The following is a 21,513-nucleotide window of genomic DNA, read 5'->3' on the forward strand; positions in this document are numbered from 1 at the left end:
CAGAGCTGGAGTTGCTCCTTCTGAAACACTGCCAATAAAAACACCCACAGCTGTGCCTGGGTGGCACCAGGCTAGACAGGTGCTCAGAGCTGGGGTGAGCTGACTGTTGGAGCAGTGCTTGGGGGTTCATTTGTTTGCGTTAAGGTTTGTTTCACTTCAGCATGAGATCAGATCTCTAGCTGGGTTGTGATAACTCTAAATGCAATGGATTGGACGACTTCACAGGATTTCTGATAACTTGGGTAGGAGAAACTAAAGGTTCTAGAGAACATTTAGGTAAACATGCAGAAAATAGTTTCAAGGGGATAAAAGGGCAGTATTCTGCATTTCAAGACAACTTTAACAGAAGGATAAATTTTTGTCCAGCTAAAAAGATGCTCTTAAATTCAACTTAACAGATGTTAATACTGATATCATGTGTCCCAACCTTAAACCATGCAAGTTGCAACTTCATTATCTATAAATAGAGGTAATGACACACTACAATGCTACTCTAAAAAATAAAATTGAGTAATGTATATGAAAACCCTTTCTTTATGGTAAAGAACTATGTAAATTATCACTTAAACAAATATGGATTATCTTAAAAGTGCCTTTCACAGAATGCTAGATTAGGATGGGTTGAAATTAGGTTCTCTGTCTTCCACTCTACTCTAAGCTTAATTCGTAACTCACTTGAATTCGTGCTACCCCCAAAACATTCCACATGCATCCCCCCAAAACGTAACAACAGTTGCATAAAAGCATTGTTTATCCCATAGTTGTGATAAAAGAAATAAAATGGCCAACCATTTCATCAGAATCTTATAAGGACCAACAACCACACTGAAGAGAGGAGTGGCACACATAAAGTCACAGAGGCAAAGACAGCAGGACAGATTTGGGAAACTGCAAGACCTTTGGCTAGGCTGGAGCATAAAAAGCAAGAAGGGAGAGGGAATTCCCTGGCAGTCCAGTGGTTAGGGCTCCACGCTCCCACTGAAGGGGGCCCAGGTTCGATCCCTGGTCAGGGAACTAAGATCCCGCACGCCGCACAAGATGGGAGAGAGGTGAGAAGCACGGCTAGAGGGTCAGGCAAGGGCCAGTGCTCAAAGGCATTTGGTTTTCCCAGAACTAATGGGTATCACTGACGGCTTTTAAATAGAAAAATGATATGGTCCAATGTTTCAGAAAAACCACTCACATGTATAACTGAGGACAGGTAGACCAGTTAATGGGTTATGACAATAATTGAGGCCAAAAGTAATGAAGGCATGAATTAAGGCACAGCACTAAAGGAAAAGACAGGGATTGACTTATGAGGCATTAAGGAGGTGTCTAATTTAACGAAATAGGAAAGGAAAGAGGAGAAATAAGAAATTAAGATGGATTCCAGGTTTCTGACATGAGCCATCAGAGGTGTTATGCACTGAGAGAATTCAGAAGGAAGGCTACGCCTATCCACAGGTGTGCTGTTGTTTTTGGTGGCAGGTGAACACTAAGTAGGGTGGCTAAGAAATTAGTTCATTTTAGCTAAGTATGATGTATCTGTGCATCTAAATGGAATTTTCCAGAAATAGGTAATATGGGTCTTGAACACAAAGAAGAAATTTGGAAATAACACCCCAAGATAGTGGCTAGAGCCACAGGGCATATGAGACACCCAGGGAAGGCAGGAAAAGTGAAGCAAGCACATGGCCTGGGACTGAGCCTCAAGGAACTGCAACATGGATTCAACAAGGACCCTTATAAAAATGATACAACAAATCACATCAAGAGCACAGAGTACAATTTATTCTAAAAGATACCTCAAAACCTCTCCTGAAATAATTCATACACTTTTATTTTTGGTTGAGTTGGTTCTTTAGACAGTTAATTCTATTGATAAAAATTCCACGATAAAACACCACAGGAATACTCATATTGTTGTACTTAATCAGAATTCACTACACACTATTTACACTTTTCAGTCTTGCTCTGAACTCAGAAACATTCTGGAAACGGAGTATGAAATGCTCACACCATGCTCATGTCTTTATTATTCCAAAATCCCGGAACTATTTTTGTGGTCTAATAACTTATTTTAACAGGCAGTTGAGATGAATTCACATGGAATATAAGGTTGGATGTTTTAAGACGGAAGAGAATGAAGGAAATTCAAGCATCGTAACAGCTGCCATAAGTGAGTTCTCTTGGCTTTTCAACCTCTCTTTGAGTGCAAATAAGAGTCAGGTATTATCTGAAGGGCAATCTACGTCCACACATGGAAGGTAGAGTTGCGTTAATGATTATAACCAAAGAGCCTCCCTTTTTGGACCTTTTTGATAGCCTACTTTCCTTTAAAACTGTTGGATTTTTAATACCTTCATTTGTACTTGAAAATATCCAAAAGAGGAAGATAATGTGCAGTGTTTCTCAAACTTATTTAACCACAGCCCTCTTCTTTAAAGAAAGGCTATTAAAGAACACATTTTGGGAATTACTAAAAGAAGTAAGGGTCTTCTTGACCAAGCCTCTAGACCACAAAGACATAATTTCTTCAAAAGAATATCACTAATGACCCTAAATACTGATTCTGAGAACATACTTGTTTTAAATAGTTGTTTTTTAAACGTCAATATACCACTAAAATATTTTTTTCTTTTTCCAGGAAGAAGGCAGATAAGTAAACTAGACTAATACCCTAGTAAAAATCCCAGAGAATATCCACAGCACTGTGTCAGGAAGCTAAAAGAACCCTAGAATCTTTCTCAGTTCCATGAAGGAACTAAAAATAGGTTTTCCAATAACCAAAGTTAAAGCAAAGTTGCAATTTCTAAGGGAAAACAATGTTCCAGTTAATTGCAGTATGTTTTAGTTTTCCCAAAAGTGTCTGATTTCCCCCCATCCCAGCAAGAAGCACGGTACAAATGAACAGATAAAACTTAACTGAAAAGAGACAACTCAAGCTCAGCTTGCTCCCTCTGATGGACCTTTCTAACACAGCAGTACGTGCAAGGCATATCTCTGAGTGCCATGTCAACAGCAGCCAGGATAACGTAATAGGGCTGTGATGCACTCAACATTTTTAATTGGTTCTACTGCCTAAATCGGAGTTCGGCTTTCTTCCCCTTTCCAAAGTCTTAATTTCACGAAGTGAGATTTATTGCCATAGAGAAGAGGCCATCAAATGCCTTTCCCAGCCTCCACCATTCGTGGGAATTTCCTTAGAATTTCAGCCTCTTACATTAAGACTGAGTCCTGGTATACTGCAAAGAGAAGTACTCTGTTTACTTATTTGTATCCCACAGCAGATCAAAAGGGAATCAGCTGTTCTCTTTGGGAACAGCTGACTTCCTCTCTCTATTACCACCTCCAGTGCCCAGCACAGAGGGTGTCAGATACTTGGTAAACATTTGTAGAATGAATAAGGAGTAACATTAAGATGTGTAAACTCGCTTATATCTTAGTGTGAATGAATTTCTCCACGCCCTTTTTCTGAGAAATTTTGGGTGGATCATCAGTGACATAGAAAGAGGTAAGAGAGCCCTGAAGAGAACAAGTAAAGCCTGAGGAAGGTTCCTCTTCAGTTCTGCCTGGAAGTACTGTCCTGCTATGGATCAGTCTAAAGGAGCCTGGTTCTTCAAAGGAAACCCCAGACTTCTTCTTGAATGCCATGTGAAATTATCTTGCTTCTCCGTGAACATCTCCCTATACTTCAAAAACCTAATTCTTTCTTTCTTTCTTTTTTAATTTTGGCCACACCACACGGCTTGCAGGATCTCAGTTCCCCAACCAGGGACTGAACCCGGGCCACAGCAGTGAAAGCACCAAATCCTAACCACTAGACCACCAGAGAACGCCCAAAAATCTATTTCAATGAGACATCAACAACTGGCAATTGCTTACTGACAGCCAAGTAAGACCAAGAAACAGGGACCCTAATCTTTCAGACCTCTTTTCTAACGCCAGAATTCTTGGTATAGTACTCAGTCAATTTCTAACACTTGAATTAACCAAACATAAAGAAGGTTGGATTAGCAGAATGTTATCTAGCCAATGCAACATGATCTAGCATTAAAAACCTAGCTTCTGAAGTCACATAAACCTGAGGTTGAACCCTGGCTCCACCACTTACTTAATCTCTATAAGCCTGAGTTTCCACATCTGAAAAGAAAGATTAAATAAAGCCTATCTCGGGACTTCCCTGGTGGTCCAGTGGGTAAGACTCCATGTTGCCAATGCAGGGGGCCCGGGTTCAATCTCTGGTCCGGGAACTAGATCCCACGTGCATGCCGCAACTAAAGATCTCACATGCCGCAACGAAGACCCGGCACAGCCAAAATACATAAATAAATTAAATAAATAATAAATAAAAGCTCAACAGATAAGTTTCTTTAAAAATAAATAAATAAATAAAGCCTATCTCATGGAGTTGCAGTAAGGTTTAAAATAGGAATGCATGTAAAGTGCTTAGCACTGGGCCTGGCACATGCGAAGTTCTCAAGAAATATGAACCATCATTTGGAAGCCTAGGTTCCCATTCCACCACCACCTCCCTGTGTATCCTTGGGCTTATAATTATAAAGAAGCTAATGAACACATGGAGACTGCCCTCTAATGCCGGAATTATCAATCATGAATAACGTAACAGAAAATGGACCGAGGGCTTCCCTGGTGGCGCAGTGGTTGAGAATCTGCCTGCCAATGCAGGGGACACGGGTTCGAGCCCTGGTCTGGGAAGATCCCACATGCCGCGGAGCAACTAGCCTGTGAGCCACAACTACTGAGCCTGTGCATCTGGAGCCTGTGCTCCGCAACAAGAGAGGCCGCGATAGTGAGAGGCCCGTGCACCGCGATGAAGAGCGGCCCCCGCTTGCCACAACTAGAGAAAGCCTGCGCACAGAAACGAAGACCCAACGCAGCCAAAAATAAATAAATTAATTAATTAAAAAAAAAAAAAAAAGAAAAGGAGGGAGCGGCTGCAGAGAGAGGATATGGAATGCACGGGCTCTAGTCTCTCTCTTCCAGACTTCGAAAATGGACCGAAACTTTGAAAAAATAAAAGCCTTAAACAGTTCCAGATATGTTTTATGTTGTACTTGAAGTTAGCATACGTTTGATCACAGATGACTCAGCATTAGAATATCCAAATAAAAAAGACTGAAGAGTCAAACTTCAAAGCAGGTGTTCTCAAACACTTCAGGGCCTACTGTAGATGAGACTTTATATGAAACACGTGTGTGTGTGTGCGTGTGTGTGTGTGTGTGTGAGAGAGAGAGAGAGAGAGATGGAGGGAGGGAGGGAGGGAGGGAGATGGATGGAGGGAGGGAGGGAAAGAGAAAGGGGGAAGAGAGAGAGAGGAAGAGAAGCAAGAAGGGAGGGAGGAAGAGAAGGAAGAAGGGAGGGAGGAAGAGAAGGAGGAAGGGAGGGAAGAAAGGAGATAGAGACAGAAGGGGGGTGGATCTCAACATTAACTGGCTAAAAGACTATCCTGTCACCATTTTTTCACCGATGAGGTGACCTCAGACCTTAAAGTTTATCTGCTGTACATGTTTCACATATCAACCAAGTACAAGTACAGGCTTTTGTGCCATCTAGCTGGGGTGTTACACAGGGCCATTACAAGTGCACAGGGCCCCTCTGCAGGAATTAGATAAAGGGCAACCAGAGCACAGGCTGGTTTCCAGTCACCACTGACCCTGAGTTGTGTACCTTTGTGCAAGGGCACAACCAACCACACATGGCAGTCATGCAGACGAGCACCAAGATCTTCAGTATTTAGCTGGCACACCTGTATACCTGTTTGTGTGGTACACACCCCCCCACACACAAACACGGCTGAAAGCCGTCAAGGATTTAAATGAGTAAATGGAGAAAGACATTCAACAAAACTGAAAATAGAGAGTTTCAAAAAGTTCAAGAGAGCAGGTCCCTGTGGCCTCCCTCCCCTTCAGCTACCCAGAGTTGGCCTATTGTAGCAATGGGAACCTTGGGGACAGTAGAGAGACAGAGGCTTTGACACTGCAAAACTCTGATCCCTGGTAAAGCTATGGTGTCTCTCCAGCAGTTGCTCACTCTCTCTCTCAAGAAAAAGTTAGGAAGGAGAAAAAATAAGACACTCCACAGACACCAATGGATCTACTCACCTGAGTTTGCAAAACCAGTGGTAAACAAAAGACTGTTTTGTTTTGGTGTTTTGACTGCAATAAACGTCTGTAATCCCAGGCAAGAATATGCTAAATACTGAAGGAACTACTCTTAAAATGTTGACTCTGTGAATTCTGCCTCCTTGGGCTTTTTCCTCCCAGATACCTGATACTCATAGAGAAAAGACACAAAATAATTTTTGTTTACTACTGCATATGCATATCTATCCTGCTAAACTGTACAATAGTTGCCTTCCAAGCAGGTACATCATATTACATTTTGAACACTTTTTGTACCTAACCCTGTGACCTGCAGAACACAACAGCTTTAAAAGCTATTTAAGGAACAGAAATTCCAGGTTAAATATGGTACCTGATTCACATGCGCAAGGAGCCAATGTACAAGAATATGCATGGCAGCATTGTCTATAGTATATTTGGAAGTAACCTAAATGTTTATTAAAGGAAAAATGCATATAAAGTATAATATATTCATACAATGGAAAACTATGAGTTAAAATGTAAAGAATTTAAGCTACCAGCTCAAATTGAGGTATTATGGGGATAAACTGCAAACACAATGCAGAGTAGAAGAAAAGCTGAATAATGATACATATAGTATAATACTCTTTATATATAAGGCTTTAAAACTCCCAACATTACCTCTCTCTTAGAATTTGTTATGAGTCTTGCATATTTTTTGTATGCACACTAAAGACCTAAGGAAAACTCTAAAAATAAATGAAAATTAAAGTTAAAAAAGAAAAAAAGACCATTAACCATATAGTTGCCCAAATGGCAAGGAGGGAGCCTGATTTAGTAATGGAAATCACTTGGCCCTTTAAGTCATAAGATGCGTGTCTTATCTCCATTCTGGGGTCATTAAGACACTTTATTTCAACAAGCTTCACTTTTCTCACCTAAATGGGGTTGACAACGCCTGCCTTGCAGGATGACGTGAAATAATGTACGTAAAGGCATTATACAGAAGGTCTTGGATTTGGTAGATCAGGTAATAACCAACCCTCTACACGGAAAAAAATTTTGAGTGTGCACCTTTTTCATCTAATTTGGTATATGATTAAATATGACAAAGAACACACTAGGAAAGGGCAACCCTTCATCTCCCTCTTCCCAGTCCCTGATCTGGCTGTCTCCTATATTTAGCAGAGTGACATCCCCTTCCCCCCCCCCAAAAGAAAAAACGCCACGAAACCGTGGTTCCTTCAGGGCCCGCTTCCGAACTCCAGTGACCTTGGAATACATATCTTTCATCTCGCCAACCCTGCCTCCCCGCAACACAAACAGCCCTCTGCAGCGCCGGGGGCAGATGAACAAAAACCCAACCGTCACGGTCACGAAAGAGACCGTATAAATGACGGAGCGGTGTAATTGGGTTTGGAAGGGTCTGTTTGTTTTCAAAAATTAAGAGAAAGTCTACCGCAGACTCTTAGCCCCTATTCTGCAGAGAGGAAAGCAGGAAGATCCAAGCAAATAAGTTTTGCGACTTGTTTCCAAATACAGTGCCTACATCTGGATTCAACACAAAGACAGGCGCACCGAGCAGGCTGCTTTTGCAATTGGACAGACCCACCCCTCACAACCTCCGCACACACGGACCCACAGAGGCGCACTAGGCGGCGCCGACGCTCGCTCCGCACGCCGGATGCGCGGGGGTCCCCGCGCCAGCCCCCTCGGGGCTGGTCGCGGCGGGTGCTGTGCCTCACCTGTCTTGAAGACCAACTTGTCATCGTCCTTGGACCCGAAGGTCTTCAGCATGGACACGAAGAGCACCCCGCAGGCGTTCTGGATGCCGAATACCGACCCGTTGCACCACATGGCCGCCAGCATCACCAGCCAACCCCAGCCGCCCTCAGGGGGCTCAAGGGGCTCAGCGCCCGCCGGCCCCGCCAGCTCTACCTCCACCTTCTCGGGCCCCGCCGCCTCCGGGCCATCCAAGGGTCCCGGGCCAGGCAGCGGAGCGGCCCCTGGGGGTGCGGGGCCGAGCGGCTGCGCCTCGCTCGTCCCCCGCGCGGCGGCGGGCTCCTCCTGGGAGGGCACCATGGCCCGAGGCGGCCCCCTCGGGGGCCGGGGAGCGCGAGGGGCGCGAGTTCCCGGCAGGCTCGCGGAGGAGCCGCCGAGTTGGGTTGGCGGGCTAGTGAGGCCGAGGTGAGGGTGGTGGAGCCCCCCGTGGGCAGGCGGCGCAGGACTAAGACTCAAGCCTCCCGGTCCACAGCCCCGCACCCTAACTGAGGAGGCGGCCTGGCAACCCGCTCTTAAAGACTCCCGCCCCCCCGCCCCCCCGCCCCCCCGCCCCACCTCCTGGGGGCGTGGTCGGCGGTGGGACCTACCCCGACCCACCCCCCCCCCTCCCGCGGCGCGCGGAGCCAGGTGCCTGCGGGTGGCTGTATCTGCGCGCGCGCCTGCAGCGAGGCCTCCTCCTACCCGGCGGGGGTCACAGATGTGTAGGTCACCCCGCCACAAAGTGTTAACGGAAGGGGCGCGTCTCCTCCTAGGTGCACGCTGGGTGGGTCATCAGGACCACAGTGCGGGACCTTCTTTAGCCTCAGCTCACTGACAGCCTCACGACCAAAGTAACATTGTCTCTTTGTTTTCTTTTTGTTTTGTTTTTTGGCATTCACCTCTTATTACTAGTTCTAATACATAAGATACGTTATGCCACCTGCTGACTTAAAAAGGAAGTCGGAAAGATCAGAGGCCTTGTTTAATTTCTCCTGCATTCATATGCAATTTCCTGTGAATACTTGGCATAATGAACAGGCTCATTTTGGAAGACTGTTACACCAAAGTCTTCAAATAACAAACATTTTTGACAGACAGCTGAAAAACACTAAACTACAGCACAGTTGTTTGTACTTTAAACAAACACTAGCACCTGTATTCAACTCCTCTGTCTCCCTGAAGCATGGAGCAACAATGTATGTAAAAGAAATGAAGAGTAACTAGCTGCGCAATATTGAGCACTTTTTTTTTTTTTTTTTTTGGCTGCACGGGGTCTTAGTTGCAACATGCATGGGGGATCTAGTTCCCAGACCAGGGATAGAACCTGGGCCCCCTGCATTGGGAGCACGGATTCTTACCCACTGGACCACCAGGGAAGTCCCTTGAGCACAATTCTTAATTTCTCAGTTACTCAGATTCTTCACTTCAGAGTCAAAATATGCTAGTTACTTTATGATGGAGTACACAAATGAGTGTGATTGATCACATATCTGCCTCTACCTGTTCAAAATCTATTAGAAGTCCTGGGATAGAATAGGAGTGTCAGATAATAAGTGTTACAACACATATACAACAAAGGCAACACATATACAACAAAGAGAAGTGGGATGGAACCATTAAATTCCTTCAAAACACTAGAGAAGAACTTATACAGCAAATAGCCTTTGAACTGAGCCCTGAATCATACAGGGAACTTCAGTGGGCAAAGATAGGGGAAGAGCATTCTAGGTAAATAGCGGAAGCTAAGGGAAAGCAGGGTGTACTTGAGGAACAGGGAGCAAAGCTCAAGTATGTGTCTTAGGGATGGGATTAGAATGGTAAACTAAAGAACAGTCGCCCAAGTGCACAAAAATGAATGTACAAGGATGTTATTCCAGCACTGCTGGAAAAAAAAAGTGGAAGCAAAAGTGTGCATCAGTAGAGAATTGATTGAATACGTACTATATAACCACTAAAAGTTATGATGTTCACCTCTGTTGACTTTGAAAGTCACAACATTTCATTGAGCAAAGAAAGCACATCCGAAAAAAAAAAAGGTATGGATTATAACACAAAATATAAAACAGATATCCATGAGTCAATATTGATATAAATAAATGATTAAGTACATAAATAAGGGGGGAATAAACACCTCCTTGCGTGACCTTCTTTCCCCTCTTTTGAATGGTGAATTCTCACTCTATCTTCAAGGCTTAACTCTAAAACGAAGTCACCTTTATCAATTCTCCCTCCAGGCTTCCATATTTTATTTATAACACTTTTCACAGTCAGCAGAGTGGTTTTCAGTCTCCTTAACTAGAGTAAGAATTTTCAGACGGTCAGATGATGTCTCATGGAGCTTTGAACCATAGCACCACGCACAGTGTAAGTGAACAACAAATAGTTGTTGAACCAAATTGAATTGAATTAAAAAAAATTTTTTTAAGAATTGATCACATCAACTTCATCCCATATTTTCAGGTGGAAAATTGTCAGTATTTTTTAAACAACATGAATTTATTTCCCAATATAAAAGTAATACATGCTCGCTATAGTAGATACCATAAAAAATAATAAAATTTTTAAAATTTATTATTATACCACTCATATAACCTCTCTTAACATTTAATAGTTTTTAATTATTTATGTATTTATGGAGGATAGAGCATCAGTTTTGTAACTACCATTATTGCATATTTCCCCTATAAACTATGGTATGGCATCATAAAAAAAATTACGAGTCTTTTAACCCTTAATAAAAATTGCTACATCCAAGATGATGAATGAAAAATAAAGAAGCCCAATGAGATGAGGATTCCCAGTAGACTTTGCCGCAGGCCATCTTCAAAGGTCCATGTGACTTAGATTTGTACATCAGCAAAGTTATTTACCAGTTACCACATGTTATGAATCTTCAGGACTGCTCACAAAGCTACAAATCTACTATGTTTCCTTCCAGTCTTTTTTTTTTTCTTTGCATTTTTAAATAAAATCAGAATCACAGTATTGTGGACTGTGTACCCTCCCCCCCCACGCAAAAAAATCATATTGAAGCCTTAATCCCCAGTACCTTCGAATGTGACTGTGTCTGGAGATAGGGCCTATAATAAAGGTAATTAAGTTAGAATGAGGCCATTAGAGTGGGCCCTAATCCAATCTGACTGGTGTCCTTATAAGAAGAGGAGATTATGACACAGAAAGAGAGAGACACAAGGGAAAACCAAGTCAGGTCACAGGAGGAAGGCAGCCATCTGCAAGCCAAGGAGAGAGGCCTCAGAAGAAACCAAACAAACCTGCTGACACCTTGATCTTGGACTTCTATCCTCCAGATCTGTGAGAGATAAATTTCTATTGTTTGAGCCACCCAGTCTGCAATATTTTGTTATGGCAGCCCTAGTAAACTAATATACATAACAAAGCACAATTTTGTACACTGCATTCTTTTCACTTAAGCCACTGTATCATAAATAACTTCCCATGTTATTAAATATTCTTCAAAAACATGTTTAGTGACTATATAGGCTTCAACTATAGAGATGGACCATAATTGATTTAACCATTTCCTATCACTGCGCATATAATTTATTTCCGGTTTTTCACGATTATAAGTAATACTGCAATAAACATCCTTACACACAAATATTTATCAGCATCTGTGATAATTTTTTAGAATAAATTTCTAGATGTGAGATTACTGGTGAAAAGCACATGCATATTTTAAGACACTAAACACACTGATAAATTTTAAAGCAACTTTGTCAGTTTATAACCCCACCAGCACTATATGAGAATGCCATGTTAGTGCCCCTCAGGAAGTAGGGAATAATATGATTATTTTTAAATCCTGCCAATTTAGGATTAAAATGAAATCTCATTATTAGTTTATTTTTCAAATCTTTAGTTATAAGTGACAAATATATTTATTAATCATCTGTATGTCTTTTTTTATAAATGGTCTCTTGATAGTCATTCTCCACTTTTCCCAACAGGGAAATGTTTTTTTCTTAGTGACGTTTACTAATGTTTCTCATATAAGTCCCATGCATTTCTCATTAGGATTATTTTCAGACATTTCACTTTCATGTTATTGTTGCTGCTGATGTTGTTGTCACTGATTTTGTGAATGAATTTTTTTCCAGGAGAGCTTCTAACTGGTTGTTGCTAATACAGTAGAAAACAATTAAGTTTTTATTTTTACTTTGGTCTAACTTTGACAGTAAAGCATTATCTACTAGATTAAGATAATGAACACCAGCCTAATAAAAAAAAGAAACCTCTTATTATTTTATAGCTTGTTAGATCCAATCCTACATCTTAAATGGGTAAGTTTTAACTATGTGTACACATTTACCCATTTTACATTCTTAATTGAAAGTAACTTCAACATTTTCTTTTTTCTAATGCAAACAACTTCTAATGCAATGACTTCTCTCTTCACATATTTTATTTTTATATAAAGTGTCTTTAAAAGCAAAACACTGTGCATCAGTTTTTATACTGTTGATTGTTCAATAAGCCTTCTCAAACCCCTATTAGGGGATCCAAAACCAGGTTAAGAAGGTTGAATAATCTTCAGAGAAGATGTCTCCAAACTATGCTATGCTGACACCCTCCAACAGAAGACACAGGCTATGGTGGCAAGAGCACTTGGAATCAGAAGATGAGCTCTGTCACTTCACCATCTGTGTGACCCTGGCCCAGTCACTTGCCTGTCTGCAGGTCAGTTTATTTTGTTTTTGTTTTGTTTTAATTAATTAATTAATTAATTTAATTTTGGCTGCGTTAGGTCTTCATAGCTGCGCATGGGCTTTCTCTAGTTGCAGCAAGTGGGGGCTACTCTTTGTTGCAGTGCGCGGGATTCTCATTGCGGTGGCTTCTCTTGTTGCAGAGCACAGGCTCTAGGCACGCGGGCTTCAGTAGTTGTGGCATGCGGGCTCAGCAGTTGTGGCTTGCGGCCTCTAGAGCACAGGTTCAGTAGTTGTGGCACATGGGCTTAGTTGCTCTGCGGCATGTGGGATCTTACCGGACCAGGGCTCGAACCCGTGTCCCCTGCATTGGCAGGTGGATTCTTAACCACTGCGCCACCAGGGAAGCCCGCAGGTCAGTGTTTGAAACCCAAACACAATTCCTCAGCCTCTAACCCCAATCCATCCACCCCACACTCCATCCAGACAGTGCTACCTCAGTCATACTACAGTTTATCTCAGATATATTTTAGTATCACTAAAGAGGTTTAGGGAAACCCGTTCTTTAGCAGCATTTTCTTTGCAAATATTCTGGCACGAGAACTGTGGATTAGATGCTTAATCAGCTTCATTTGCAGAGGGTAACACTGTCCAACCCAATCCCGAATTGTAGGAGTGTGTCCTATTGGTGGCCTGTGGCTCCCCATGCTTTGATCATCTACACCAAGTGTCCCCAAAGCATGGCTGCCCAACACAGATCTGTCAACTGCAGCGTCCTACCATTAGCACCCTGCTACTGTTGAAGCATACTAAATGGAATTAAATTTACTGTCATGAGAAGGGAAAACATATTGATAATTTAAATTTGGTAACAAGAGTCCCTTTCCCTGTGGTACAATGGAATTTAAGAGGATTTTGGAGGCAGGAGATTTGAACTCAAGTCCTGGCTCGACCCTTCACAAGCTGCTGACACAAGGCCCTAAGACTGTTGAGGAGATGAAGTAGGATAATGACCAGAAGCTGTCTGTGACCTGTGCCTCCCTGTGGAGGGGCTGTAGCATTATTGTTGCTGGAAGAATGTCCTTAGTTGTAAATATTTCTTGAAATTTTGTATTCTTGGAATCATACGATATTACCTCTAGAGAAGGGATCTTATTACTTTGTTCAACTTTCTGCTTAAAGCAAGAGTCTCTTCTAGAGCATCACAGCAAAACCAAAGAGTGTATGATGTGTGAGAAATTGTGTCCATGTATAGAAAAGCCCACACGATGTCATGGAATCCGTTGTGTAACAACGTGGCTTACAGTTACACCTCAGCCCCTCCTCACTTTCTGAGGGGCTGTGCTCTTCTTGGGCTCAGTACAAAGACTGGCTGCTTGGGTTGAAGGTGTAGGATGGTGTCATGGAAACTTGTTCTCCCAAATCACCATGTAAGTAAATCCCTATGGAGTGCCTTCTGCAGACACAGGGAAACCTAAAACACCAGGCAGAGGGAACTTCAGGAATCGTGAATTTTAAAAATATTTTTACTGTGATCCACAGTTAGAAACACATTTGATGTCTCAACCCAGTACATACACACACACTCACGGACACACACACAAACTGGAACAAAAGTTTAACAAAACAATTTTTTATGATACAGCACATTCTGAGTACAACAGTGCATTCTGATCTATTTTATTTCATTGAAAAAAAAAAACAACCTGCTGGTAAAAACTCTAAATTGATTTTACAACCTACAAATGAATTTTGGTTTGAGGTTTGAAAAACACTGATCCTGTCCAATGCTCCCATCTTACAAATGAAGAAACTGAGTCTGGGAAAAAGGAAATGGCTAACTATTCCACGAAGACACACACATTTACAGCATGACAGTGGCAAGGCACCAGGTCTCCTGATCCTCATCATGGCCTTCCCTCAGAACCTCCTATTACTTCTCCTGTCTTCTTGTATAGAGATATAATATTGCCTATCTCTATTTTAGGAGCAAGATATCAGTCTTCTATCAGAGAGGGGATGAAGTGTCCTCCTCTCTCCCATCTTCCCTGGATGCCCCCCATTGTTGTGGCTGCAACAGGGGCCCCTGCAAGCTCTTTTCCTAAAAACCTAACATACCAGTGACCCCAGAAGAGAGACCCTTGCAGGGGGGGGGGGATGTATAGGTATCTATTTCCCCTTATAGGTGTCTATTTCCCCACTAGTCTTATGCTTGTGGGGATTTTTTCTTTGGATTAGTTTGCCAACCCCTGGAAAGGGTCATCTGAGAGTCTGTCCTCAGGAAATTAAAATAAAGGGTAGTTCCTTTCTATGGGGAAAGATGGGATGTGGGGAGAATCCTGCAGAGAACTGGTCCATGACTAACTCTGGTTGATCAAAAGCTGTTTGGGGCAATTTGGCACTGGTGATGGGGAACCCATGTCCCAAAGCTAGTTGTGATGGACTTCAGAGAAGCAAGACAGCACCTATTTACCCTCAAGCAATAGCTATCTCTGCCCTCTTGTCCTAAGGCCATTCCATCTCCTTGCTCTACTCCCCTTTGCCTATCCTGCATGAGAGGCCTTTAAAGGGCGTATATTTTTCAACCAATAATTCCTGATAAGATGGGCACTATCTTATATACAGTTATTTAAAGGAGTCAGGAAAACAAATAAAGAAACAAAATCCAGAGCCTCTTTTTGTTGTTGGTTTTTCCACAGGCCATACTTTTGAACACGAAGAAGAAGGCTGTGGAGATATCAAGGAGGAGGAAATGGTTAGAGAAGACAGACAAATTGACTACTGGCCATGAAAAGCTTATGACTGGGAGGTTTTTACTTATCTCTTCCTAGAAAAAGAATGTGCAGACTCTAGGAAGTTTGATCGGTTTTTCCCTAGAGTACCACAATACTTCTCTTAGTTCTTCTTTCTTCTCCCCACCCATCTTCCCAGCCCATCCCCATCCCACTTGCAAACAATAAGACTTAAGACCAAGATACAGAACTTGAGATAAGGAGTCAAGGACAGGAAGCAAAACTGCAAAATTGGCAGGTTAGAGCCAGAGACATGTGAATCCTGGAGAAAGTATTGTCTTATTTATCTCTCTCTGCTCAGAACCCAATGCAGCTCCTGCCTGGCACCTGGTAGGTGTTTTGTATATTCTTATAGAACAAATAATTGACAAATACAATATGAGAATAAGCAGAAGGTCTATAGAAAATCAGCTCAGACACTGGATTCCAGACTCCAGGAATGCAATCTGGACACCAGGAAGTACAATCAGCAGAGAAGACTGAGCTAGACTCAGAATTCATAGATAGTCACAAGTCAGAATCAAGAATAGCAGAGAACAGGCTTTCCCTGGTTAACACAAAATGGCTTTCTCCCATTATACGGCAGGTATACTTAAATGACCAATGACGATAGACTGGCTCAGCATCAGTAAAAAGAAGTGAAGGTTTTCAGAAAAGAAAAAAAACCCTCAAAATGAATCTATAGCTACTCTGAAACAATGCAAAATTATTCTGTATTATAAGAGGTATAATATCTAGAATTGTGATGTTCACTGTGATAGCCACTAGCCACATGCAGCTATTTAAGTTTAAAATAATTAAAGTTAAATAAAATTAAAACTTCCAGACTTCCCTGGTGGCGCAGTGGTTAAGAATCCACGGGTTCGAGCCCTGGTCCGGGAAGATCCCCCCTGCCACAGAGCAACTAAGCCTGTGTGCCACAACTACTGAGCCCACGTGCTGCAACTAATGAAGCCCACGTGCCTAGAGCCCGTGCTCTGCAACAAGAGAAGCTACCACAATTAGAAGGCCGCGCACCGCAGCGAAGAGTAGTCCTCACTCGCCGCAGCTAGAGAAAACCCACACGCAGCAGCAAAGACCCAACGCAGCCAAAAAATAAATTAAATTAAATTAAAAATTAAAAATTAAAACTTCCTCATTCTCATTAGTCACAGTTCAGATGCCCAACAACTACATGTAGCTGGTGAATACCATATTGGACATCGCAAATACAGAACATTTTGACCGTAACAGAAAGTTCTACTGGACAGTGCTGATCTAATGAGCAAGATAATAGTTCCCCCCCTGCTCTGGTGCATTCACTCACAGTGCATCACTCTTCAAATAAAATATAGACAAACAAAAAAAACTTCAAAAGAGGATAACTGCAAAGCTAAAAATACATCACTTGAGGAATAGTTCAAAGAACTAGAGATATTTAGTCTGGAGAAGAGGAAAATCCAGAGTAAATATGAAGATTAACTTCAAATATTGAAGAACTGTCATATTGTTCCATGTAACTTAAGGGATAGAATTAAACCCATGTGTCAGAGTTAGAAAAGATTCTAGCTCAAGAGAAGGAAAAACTTCTTTCCCATCAGAGCTATCCAAAGGCAGAATGGACTGCCTCATTAAGGAATGAGCCCTCTATCTTGGAGTGTTCAAGCAAAGGTTGAGCACATGCCTTACACACAGATATTAAAAAACAAAAAAACTTGTGAAAGAAAGGTTATTTGTCAAATATATCAGGAAGGAGGTATGAATTCAAACATGAATGAGCAGTTAAACTTGATGATCTTTGAAACCCCTTCAAATTCTAAGAATCTCTGACTCCTAGGATTGTTTTTCAGCCACTGGGTAAGAAATTCAGGAGAGCATGGGGAGTAGGAAAACTGTCTGTACTATTTTGAGCAAGATCAGGTGGAAACTCAAGAATGCGACAGGGTGAGAGAGAGCTCCAGAGAAAAAGAGAGGAAGAAAGTGGATGATGAAGCAATTTAACTGGAATTAAATGGAGCAGAGGGACAGAAAAGAAGGTGCAAGAGGAAAGGGGGATCCTGAGAAAAAGAAAGACAAAGAGAAGAAAGAATGGTTTGGGGAGAAAGAATGATACATGTGTGGGACGTTTGTGATAAAAGGCACAAATAGAAGCCTCAATTTTTACTCTCCCTAACTCAAAAAATGACCGAATAAGCTCTTTTTAAGATAGTTTGCTTAGAGGTCTGGGCGGAGGGCTGGCAGGCAGCGGCTGGGGCCGCGAGCGGGGATCGCGGCGTGGAGGTGCTGGTAGACGCGGGCGGCAGCGAATCCGGAGCCCCTGGGCCGGAGCCGAGCTACCGCAGTGGGGACCAGGGCCCAGAGCCGCGGCGACTGCGGCCGGAGGATGATGGCAGCTCCCGCCAGTGCCGGGGCACTGATTGCAGCCCCAGACCGCAGGCGCTGGCTGTGATCGGTTCTTGCGGTGGCTCTCGGGCTCTTTGGTGTAACGGCCCTGGAGGTGTATACATCAAAAGAAATCTTCGTGGCAAATGGGACACAAGGGAAGCTGACATGATGGGAAAGGAAATAGCCACACAAGTCCAGGAAGCGCAGCAAGTTCCATACAGGATAAACCCAAGGAGAAATACGCCAAGACACACAGTAATCAGGGTGGCAAAAATTAAAGACAAAGAAAAATTATTGAAAGCAGCAAGGGAAAAACGACAGATTACATACAAGGGAACTCCCATAAGGTTAACAGCTGATTTCTCAGCAGAAACTCTACAAGCCAGAAGGGAGTGGCATGATATACTTAAAATTATGAAAGGGAAGAACCTACAACCAAGATTACTCTACCCAGCAAGGATCTCATTCAGATTCGATGGAGAAATCAAAAGCTTTACAGACAAGCAAAAGCTAAGAGAATTCAGCACCACCAAACCAGCCCAACAAAAAACACTAATGAACTTCTCTAAGTGGGAAACACAAGAGAAGAAAAGGACCTAAAAAAACAAACCCAAAACAATTAAGAAAATGGTCATAGGAACATACATATTGATAATTACCTTAAACTGAAAGCTTTTCCTCTAAGATCAGGAACAAGACAAGGATGTCCATTCTCACCACTATTATTCAACATAGTTTTGGAAGTCCTAGCCACGGCAATCAGAGAAGAAAAATAAATAAAAGGAATACAAACTGGAAAAGAAGAAGTAAAACTGTCACTCTTTGCAGATGACAGGATACTATACATAGAGAATCCTAAAAATGCCACCAGAAAACTACTAGAGCTAATCAATGAATTTGGTAAAGTTGCAGGATACAAAATTAATGCACAGAAATCTCTTGCATTCCTATGCACTAATGATGAAAAACCTGAAAGAGAAATTAAGGAATCACTCCCATTTACCACTACAACAAAAAGTATAAAATACCTAGGAATAAACCTACCTAGGGAGACAAAAGACTTGTATGCAGAAAACTATAAGACACTGATGAAAGAAATTAAAGATAATACCAACAGATGGAGAGATATACCATGTTCTTGGATTGGAAGAATCAATATTGTGAAAATGACTATACTACCCAAAGCAATCTACAGATTCAGTGCAATCCCTATCAAATTACCAATGGCATTTTTTACGGAACTAGAACAAAAAATCTTAAAATTTGTATGGAGACACAAAAGACCCCGAATAGCCAAAGCAGTCTTGAGGGAAAAAAACAGAGCTGGAGGAATCAGACTCCCTGACTTCAGACTATACTACAAAACTACAGTAATCAAGATAATATGGTACTGGCACAAAAACAGAAACATAGATCAATGGAACAGGATAGAAAGCCCAGAGATAAATCCACACACCTATGGTCAACTAATCTATGACAAAGGAGGCAGGGATATACAATGGAGAAAAGACAGTCTCTTCAATAGGTGGTGCTGGGAACACTGGACAGCTACATGTAAAAGAATGAAATTAGAACACTACCTAACACTACACACAAAAATAAACTCAAAATGGATTTGAGACCTAAATGTAAGACCGGACACTATAAAACTCTTAGAGGAAAACATAGGAAGAACACTCTCTGACATAAATCACAGCAAGATCTTTTTTGATCCACCTCCTAGAGTAATGGAAATAAAAACAAAAATAAACAAATGGGACCTAATGAAACTTAAAAGCTTTTGCACAGCAAGTGAAACCATAAACAAGATGAAAAGACAACCCTCAGAATGGGAGAAAATATTTGCAAATCAAATATTGAATTAATATTGAAATAATTGATTCGTTTCAAATAATATTGAAACGAATCAATGGACAAAGGATTAATCTCCAAAATATATAAACAGCTCATGCAGCTCAATATTAAAACAAACAACCCAATCCAAAAATGGGCAGAAGACCTAAATAGACATTTCTCCAAAGAAGACATACAGATGGCCAAGAAGCACGTGAAAAGATGCTCAACATCACTAATTATTAGAGAAATGCAAATCAAAACTACAATGAGGTATCACCTCACACCAGTTAGAATGGGCATCATCAGAAAATCTACAAACAACAAATGCTGGAGAGGATGTGGAGAAAAGGGAACCCTCTTGCACTGTTGGTGGGAATGTAAATTGATACAGCCACTATGGAGAACAGTATGGAGGTTCCTTAAAAAACTAAAAATAGAATTACCATATGACCCAGCAATCCCACTACTGGGCATATACCCAGAGAAAACCATAATTCAAAAAGACACATGCACCCCAATGTTCATTGCAGCACTGTTTACAATAGCCAGGTCATGGAAGCAACTTAAATGCCCGTCAACAGACGAATGGATAAAGAAGATGTGGTACATATATGCAATGGAATATTACTCAGCCATAAAAAGGAATGAAATTGAGTCATTTGTTGAGACATGGATGGATCTAGAGACTGTCATACAGAGTGAAGTAAGTCAGAAAGAGGAAAACAAATATCGTATATTAACGCATGTATGTGGAACCTAGAAAAACGGTACAGATGAACCGGTTTGCAGGGCAGAAGTTGAGACACAGATGTAGAGAACAAACGTATGGACACCAAGGGGGGAAAGCCGTGGCGGGTTGGGGATGGTGGTGTGATGAATTGGGCGGTTGGCATTGACATGTATACACAGATGTGTATAAAATTGATGACTAATAAGAACCTGCTGTATAAAAAATAAATAAAATAAAATGAAAAAAATTTTTAAAAAATGATAGTTTGCTTAAATAGGAGTAGAAAAAATAGGAATCAGATATGTAACTAGAGAGCTTGTTACAAGGAGAGACAAAAACAGATGAATATGATAAATACAAAATACTACAAAGGTTCTGAAACAGCAAAGCAGAGAAGATTTGACTACCCACAGAGCCAAAAGGTTTCTTCTTCTACCATGTATTCACCTTCCACCCTTCAACAGTCTAATAAAAATAATAGAACTATTTTGAAATAAAGATTGTATCATTTTCTTATTAGCTGCTTTAACAAATTACCACAAATTTACTGGTCTAAAACAACACAAATTGGTTCTCAAACAGTTTTGGAGGTCAGAAGTCTGAAATGAGTCTTACTGGACTAAAATCAAGATGTCATCAGAGCTGGTTCCTTCTGGAGGCTCCAAGTGAAAATCTGTTCCTTGTCTCTTCCAACATCTAGAGGCTGCTAGCATCCCTTGGCCCACAGCTACATGGTAATCCAGGATAATCACCCCATCTCACATTTTCAAAGTCCCTTTTACTGTGTAAGGTAACATATTCACAGGACTTCTTTGGAAAACCGTTATTTTGTCTATCATAAGGATGGTAAGCATCTGCTTTTCATAGTTAGAAATGTCATGTGAGCATTCGAAATTGAGGCCACTGACCCAGCATTTGAAGGACATATGTTATTATTAGGGAGCATGGTGGTAGAAAAAGCAATAATCAGGATTTTGGGGGCCTGGGTTCTTGTCCTATCACTGCCATTAGCTAGTTGTATGACCTTGAGCAAGTCACTACCTCTTCTCTGGAATTCTCCTTGCCTATGAAATAAACTCATTCTCCAATGGGAAATTGTTGAACCAGTGTTCTTAGCCTATTCTTTCTACCTTGTGATAAAGGGCATAAATTTTCCCTAAAAGTTAGCAGTTCATTCATTGTCGCTAGGAAGCAAACTGTTTTCTTAGTAGCCAAGTGGTCCAGGCTTCCAGACAAACTCTGGGGCATTTTGTGAAGCATGTCACTTAGTCTCTGTG

At 41.6% G+C, this 21,513-nt stretch overlaps 1 protein-coding gene and 1 long non-coding RNA gene across 4 annotated transcripts in view; both read right to left on the reverse strand.

Annotated features, from left to right (window-relative positions):
• SLC16A10 (solute carrier family 16 member 10) overlaps positions 1 to 8,346 on the reverse strand; it is a 138,004-nt gene extending 129,658 nt beyond the window's left edge. Inside the window, 1 exon segment of the mRNA XM_082475299.1 lies at positions 7,835 to 8,346. Within this exon segment, the coding sequence (XP_082331425.1) occupies positions 7,835 to 8,171 (337 nt within the window). The 5' untranslated portion in view covers positions 8,172 to 8,346.
• Positions 8,347 to 14,206: 5,860 nt separating this feature from the next.
• LOC309667174 overlaps positions 14,207 to 21,513 on the reverse strand; it is a 46,200-nt gene continuing 38,893 nt past the window's right edge. For all 3 annotated transcript variants that reach the window (XR_014267572.1, XR_014267573.1, XR_014267574.1), the window contains one exon: positions 14,207 to 15,241. This is a non-coding gene — a long non-coding RNA (uncharacterized lncRNA). The remainder of the gene's footprint in view (positions 15,242 to 21,513) is intronic.

Source organism: Balaenoptera physalus (assembly GCF_965194825.1).
Source record: "Balaenoptera physalus genome assembly, chromosome: 9".
Taxonomy (NCBI): domain Eukaryota; kingdom Metazoa; phylum Chordata; class Mammalia; order Artiodactyla; family Balaenopteridae; genus Balaenoptera; species Balaenoptera physalus.